Source organism: Myotis davidii, unplaced genomic scaffold (genome assembly GCF_000327345.1).
Source record: "Myotis davidii unplaced genomic scaffold, ASM32734v1 scaffold1622, whole genome shotgun sequence".
Classification (NCBI taxonomy): domain Eukaryota; kingdom Metazoa; phylum Chordata; class Mammalia; order Chiroptera; family Vespertilionidae; genus Myotis; species Myotis davidii.
The window spans coordinates 610,787-617,044 of NW_006293535.1; the positions used below are offsets into that span (position 1 = coordinate 610,787).

Genomic DNA, 6,258 nt, shown 5'->3' on the forward strand with positions numbered 1-6,258 from the left:
GTGAACTGATGCTCGAGTGCAGCAACTGACTCGGGTCGCACTGAAGACCGTATGTGAGAAAATCTGCCATGTACGTTAATTTCTTGATTTAAAAAGGGGCGTAGGACTTTCTGAAATTCATTATCCAAATTTTTTCTTAAAAGCTGCCCCGCTTCTTGGAGATAGCACTCGAGGTGGGAGCAGGGAGCAGACACGTCCGGAGAGAACTCGGTGTTCTAGCCTGAGGGTCAGCTTTGGTTACAACAGAAATAGTGACACCACCCACAGACCATCCGAACCAAGTAAAACACGGATTCAAAATGACAGGACATTGACCAAAGTCATTAAGAAACAGCCAATACTGATGATGCCTCGGGCTGAGTACCCACATTCTGGTTGGCGGTCCCTAGCCATCGGGTGCCAGGGGGGTGACAGCACCATGTCAGGTGAGCAAACCCCTCCCCCCCTCAGATGGGCCGGCCCCGTCCTCCCAGAGGCTCGGCCGCGAGCGCCTGACGTCAGGGCTGCACACGCCCCCTCGTCGCTGGCACGTGGCGGGGCCACGCTCAGGGTGTCCCGGCCCGTTCAGCCTCGCGGGGGAGGGACAAGCGGAGCTGGACGGGCCATGCGGGCAGGTCCTCCTCTTGCAGGTGGTGTGAAGGGCCATGTGGGCAGGTCCTCCCCTTGCAGGTGGTGTGAGGCTGAGGGTACCTGGCCCGTGTCTCCACGAAGCCAGCCGCTCCCCCAGCACCGTCCGAGGAGGAACTCGTCCACCTGGAGTCCATCAGATCCAACCCCCAGGCGAGAGTCTCATGGGGCCTCTGACGTGTCGCCCTCCTGCCCTCACACCAACAACAGCGCACGCAGCTCTCACGATGCCAACTGGACAGACCCCTCAGGAAGCTCCGCACACGACAGCTCCAGCACAAGCCAAGTCCCGCCTTTATTTACAGTCGGTGGCAGGCCTCACACTTACCTCTCGTCCACCACACACTCACGCTGAGAGCAATGTTAATAGCACCATTCGTGTAGGATTAAAATCGGGAAGAGTTCATTCTGCCGCGACGTGATTTGGAGCCGAACCCCCCGCGGTGAGAGGGAGCGTGGGGTCTGCAGGGCCACGTGGGGCCCGGTCCGCACCAGGGGCGTGGCCCGCAGTGACCAGTCCGGAAAGGGGCCCGTGGCGGGGGCACTATGAGAATTTCCGTGCCACAAAGTTCAACAGCCCTCCATGCTGGTACAGGGTTATCTCCACGTCGTTCTCAAACGACGCGATCACGCGGAACGCTTTCCCAGTGCTCGTCTGCCAACACACAGAAACATCGCGTGAGTGTCCCTGAGTGGCCACGACCGCTGTCCTACGCAAGGACTGCTCCCCCACACTTCCGGCCACCCCGGGCCTCGCAGCTAAGGAGACCTCGTCATCCCTGACTCTGAAGTGAAGGGTCACATGATCTCACCTAGAACGTGAACCCCGTCCCGTGGACTCTGACTGGCTGCACCCGCTACTCACGTCCATTCACATCGAGCATCACCGCTCAGACACCTGCCCCCTCTCCTCTTCCTGAACGCCTGTGGCTCTAACCCGACGTTCGGCTCTGCCTTCCTGCGGGGCAGCCCCTCGGCCGATGAACATGCGGTTGGGACAGAGCCGAGCAGGAAAGGCGGCCGCCCGTGCGCACGCCCCTCCCCCTCCTCTCCCTCCTCCGGGGCCGCGTGCCCTGCTGCCCGCCTTCCCTTGGAGATCTCACCCCTGCAAGGCCGCCCAGCCCCCTGCCCGGCTCACGCTCCCACCCGACGCCAGAGCAAGCCCCTGGGACGGCAGGGCCTCCCGCGCGGCGTCTCCCCGCACACGGCGCGAAACCTACGCCCGGTGAGGGGTACCTTCATGGTCAGCGTGACGCCCGGAGACAGCTCTTCCGGGAAGGCCAGCGAGAAGGTCTCCCGGCCGGTCAGGCCCAGGCTCTCGGCGTTCTCCCCGGGCAGGAACTGCAGGGGGGCGATGCCGATGCCCACCAGGTGGGCCTTGTGGATCTTCTCGTAACTTTCCGCCAGCACGGCCCGCACGCCCTGCAACACACACACTCGTTTCCTCCCCTCCTCTGGAAGCCCCTTCACTGCACGTCTTAAAGGAGAAACATCCGCTTCCGGCCTTTCCGTAAAGCCGGCCAGCGCCCCGGCCACGCGAAGGGCGATGCATCGAGCATCAGAGCCTGTCACAGGCGGGTCTGTGCCCCTGCCCCTCTCGGGGGGGCCTGGGCCCAGGGGGCTTCTGTCTGTCCGTCCCTGAGGCTCCCGCATGTGCTTGCACTCCCCCCGGAGATGCCACTATGACCAGGGAACAGAGGGAGCAGCCGAGTGAACGCTATGCCGTGCAGGGGAGGACGCGGTAACGGCCCGACCAGACAACGCTGAGAGCAGTGATAACCATGACGGCGGGACCAGGAAGGCCCGGTCCACCCACAGACAACAAGGCACGGACACAGGCGGGGCTCGGCCAGGCTGGTGCTGTCGGAGCAGCAGGCAGCTGTGCGGCCAGTCCTGCTCCGGGAGGGGAGGGGTTCTCTCTGGAGAAAGCAGGCGGGGCAGCTCCAGACCGGGCTCCTCCACTTTTACAATCACTGCCCCTCAGGGGCCTTCTCACACATCCCCCGTCACACCTTCCTCACCGTCACCCCCAGGAGTTTACCACAGACACACGGTGATCCGTGTGTGTGCAGACCTGGGCCTGCACCGGTTTAGCCCCGAGACGGGTCTGCGGCCCCTGGAGGGCACCCCCGTCTGTGGGTCTGAGACGAGGACCCGGCCCAGCGCAGGCGGGAGACCCCTCTGGAGCAAGGGCGATGCTGAGCCGTGTCCCAAAGGGTGTCCCCCTGAACGGCTCAGAGACACGCAGCTTCTGCCACCCCATTGCCACGCTGCGGAGCCCAGCCCAGCCATGCCGTCTGCGTTAGTGTCCAACCGAACCGACATCAGGACCGCCTGAGGCCCAGAACGTAAACCAAAGACTAAGGAAATTCCAGAAGAAAGGCTACACCGATCATCAGTGTTCACAGTCCTTGTAAAACCTCAGAAAGAGAAGCTGCATGCGCCCACAGCCCCAGGCTGCGTCCATTCAGGGCGTTAGGACTGAGAAGACCGGAGCCTCACGCACATGAGGGCGCGAGTGGCGTGACCAGCCCCCACCACACCTGCAGGGACCCGCTCGCGCCTGACGTCTGAGCTGGCGGGGGACACGCGTCACGCAAGCCACGGGACTGTGCTCGCCCGCCCTTGGCTGCTGCCCCCCGAGGAGCAGCTGCAGGAGACGGAGCCCCGGGCACCGTCAGTGCTGCCTGGGGAAACAGTAAAACTGGGCCCACACCTCTGAGTGTGCACCTCCCGGGAGCCCAGCACACAGCGCCACCAGTGGGGACATGTGATCACCGGTTTCCTCAAATGAGAAAAGGTGGTGCAGGCTCAGACTCAGGGTATTAAGGCAACTAGCTCCCAGGAGAGCAGTTCAAAACCCCGCACGTAAGATCAGGACAAGCCAGAGTCCAAACGAGTAAGATAACCCTGACAGGACGCTGAGGGGAACAGCTAACCCGGAGGCGTAAGGGTGAAACGGAAGGCTCGGTACCAGCAGATACGGCCCCTTGGCCGCCCAGTCCCTGGAGCTCCCGGAGCCGTACTTCTTTCCGGCCACGATGATCAGTGGGATGCCCTCCTTCTGGTACAGCTCCGCGGCCTCGAACACGTCCAGCTGCGGGAGAAAACAGACAAGGACCCTTCACACGAGGCCTGACTCCGTCGGCACGGGTCTGAATGCTTCGCACGCGTCCTCACCGTCTGTCCCGACGGGAAGTGAATGGTTTTGGGGGCTGGTTTTCCAATAAACTTATTCAAAAGCTTGATGTTTGCAAAGGTGCCTCTGGTCATCACAGCGTCGTTGCCTCTCCGGGCGCCGTAGGAGTTGAATTCTCGAGGGGTAAGGCTGCAAGAAAGCCATGCATCGGAAACTTACTCGAAAGCACTTTATACAGAAAATTCCAGCATCCATGAAAGCAGGGAAAAGGGAACAGCGAATGCCCACGGAACTCGGCGTGTCTGAACTGTACACACTCCAGGTCCTTTCTCTAGGAGATGTGGACCCTTAAAAAGATCAATAACAAAATAGAAAAAAAAAAAAAGACAACAAAAGCAGCCACGATTCCTCACTGTCGCGTAGCCAGTTAACAGTCGATGGTCCCTGACTGTCTCCAGGCCTTTCTGACGGTGTGTTCAAATCAGGGTCCACATGTGCCTCATAAATTCACCCCGTCATCGCGCTCCCTTAACGTCTTTCTGTCCCCTCGAACTCCAGGGCAGGTTTTCTGCAGCCAGGCTGTGCCGACCGCCTCTCTATGCTGTCATCACACACGTCTCCACCCCGTGTCCTCATACCCGACGTGGGGTCCCGTGGCGGGGTAAGACCTGTCTTGCCCCGGCTGGTGTGGCTCAGGTGGCGGGAGTGGTGCCCCACACGCAGAAAGGTGGCGGGTTCGATTCTCAGTCAGGGCGCAGACCCAGGCCGCGGGTTCGAGCTCTGGCCGGGCGTATACGCGTGGCAACCAACCAATGTTTCTCTCTCCCATCAACGTTTCTCCCGTCCTCTCTCTAGAGTCAATGAAAAACTTACCCGTGAGTGAGGATTAAAAACACACCTGTGGTTGATCTGGTACAAGCCCAGCCCAGCCTCGGGAACAGGCACGCGCTCTACAGCCCACCCAGCACGTGGACAGTCTGCGCTCCCACACAGGGGCGTGGCAGGAGCCAACCACCAGCCTTTATGCGGGAGGGCAGACCACGCTCCACCCACTGAGCCACACCACCAGGGCCACGCTGACCTTCCAACAAAGTAGCACCGGGAGGAAAAATCTCATTTCCGATCGGTTTCTCGTGTAGACCACAAGGGCTCTATTGAAATCCATTTCCACCTCCAAAGCTCTCAGCAAAGGCAGGTGAGAGAGGCCCGTTACGGCGTGCCCATGCCCCGCACTGGGCGCCAGGCAGCGTGTGCTCCCTGCAGACACGCCGAGGCAGGAGTGACCGCGGCGGCACCCACCCTCTGTTCGTCAGGTACTTGGCGGCGGCACTGCTGCGGGAGATGCTCCCCGCGGGGGAGATGTGGTCGGTGGTGACGGCGTCCCCCAGGTGCAGCAGGACGTGCGCGTTCTCGATGGGCCGCGGGGCGGCCGGCTCTTTGGTCTAAAGGTGAAGGAAGGGAAGGCGCTGAACTCCCTGGGGTGTTCCTTCACCACCACCCCTCAGAGAGGAAAAATACAACCGCGCTTACCAGCTTGTCGAAGAACGAGGGGCACCTGATGTACGTGGACTTGGAGTCCCACGGAAACAAGACGGAATCTGGTGCGTCCAGGGAATTCCAGCGCTTGTCGCCCGTCTGTGGGAGGAGACGCGGAGTCAGGGCGAGGCTTATGGAAATGGTCGCGGGATAAAGTCGCACTTAGGTTAGGATAATCGGAAAGGTCTTATCCACTTCCGAAGAAAGGCGACACAGCACATTCTAAACCATCATGGCGCCCTGGCCAGTGTGGCTCAGTGGGCAGAGCATCGGCCTGTGGACTGAAGGTCCTGAGTTTGATTCCGGTCAGGGCACAGGCCCAGGTTGCAGGCTCAATCCCCAGTGTGGGTGTGTGTGAGGCAGCCGATCCATGATTCTCTCTTATCATTGATGTTTCTATCTCCCTCCCCCTTCCTCTCTGAAATCAATAAAAATATATTAAAAAATAAATAAACCATCATGGCATTCCTCGGAGGAATAATCTCAGCACGCCGAATTTTCAGGAACACCGCCAGAGCTAATTTTTATTATAAACTGAATACAAAAGGCTATAGAGTCCACCCTGACCAGGTGGCTCAGCTGGTTGGAGCGTCAGCCCGTGCACCCACAGGGTGCAGGTTCAATCCCCAGTCAAGGCACCTCCCTAGGTTTCGGTCCCGTGCCCAGTTGGGGTGAGAAAGGGAGGCAACTGATTGTGTCTCTCTCTCTCCCCCCTAAAAATCAATGAACATATCCTCAGGTGAGGATAAAAAGCCCACAAAAATCCAAAACCTTAATGAATCCAGAGGAGGCTGGAGAATTTAGAAAGATCCGCACACGCTGCTGAAGAGTGGGTGTGCTGTGTATGCTAGTTGTGTGTGTGTGTTGTGTGCTATATGTGTGTGAGTGTGCTGTGTGTGTGTGTGTATGCTGTGTGTGTCTGAGTGTGCGGTGTGTGTGTGTGTGCTGTGTGTGTC

The 6,258-nt window shown here is 59.7% G+C and overlaps 1 protein-coding gene across 1 annotated transcript in view; it reads right to left on the reverse strand.

Moving 5' to 3' along the window:
* Positions 1 to 883: 883 nt before the first annotated feature.
* IREB2 (iron responsive element binding protein 2) overlaps positions 884 to 6,258 on the reverse strand; it is a 33,766-nt gene continuing 28,391 nt past the window's right edge. The window contains exons 18-23 of the mRNA XM_015566182.1: positions 5,297 to 5,401; positions 5,066 to 5,208; positions 3,808 to 3,955; positions 3,602 to 3,724; positions 1,864 to 2,049; positions 884 to 1,282 (exon numbers count right to left, since the gene is read on the reverse strand). Coding sequence (XP_015421668.1) covers positions 1,172 to 1,282; positions 1,864 to 2,049; positions 3,602 to 3,724; positions 3,808 to 3,955; positions 5,066 to 5,208; positions 5,297 to 5,401 — 816 coding nt within the window. The 3' untranslated portion in view covers positions 884 to 1,171. The remainder of the gene's footprint in view (positions 1,283 to 1,863; positions 2,050 to 3,601; positions 3,725 to 3,807; positions 3,956 to 5,065; positions 5,209 to 5,296; positions 5,402 to 6,258) is intronic.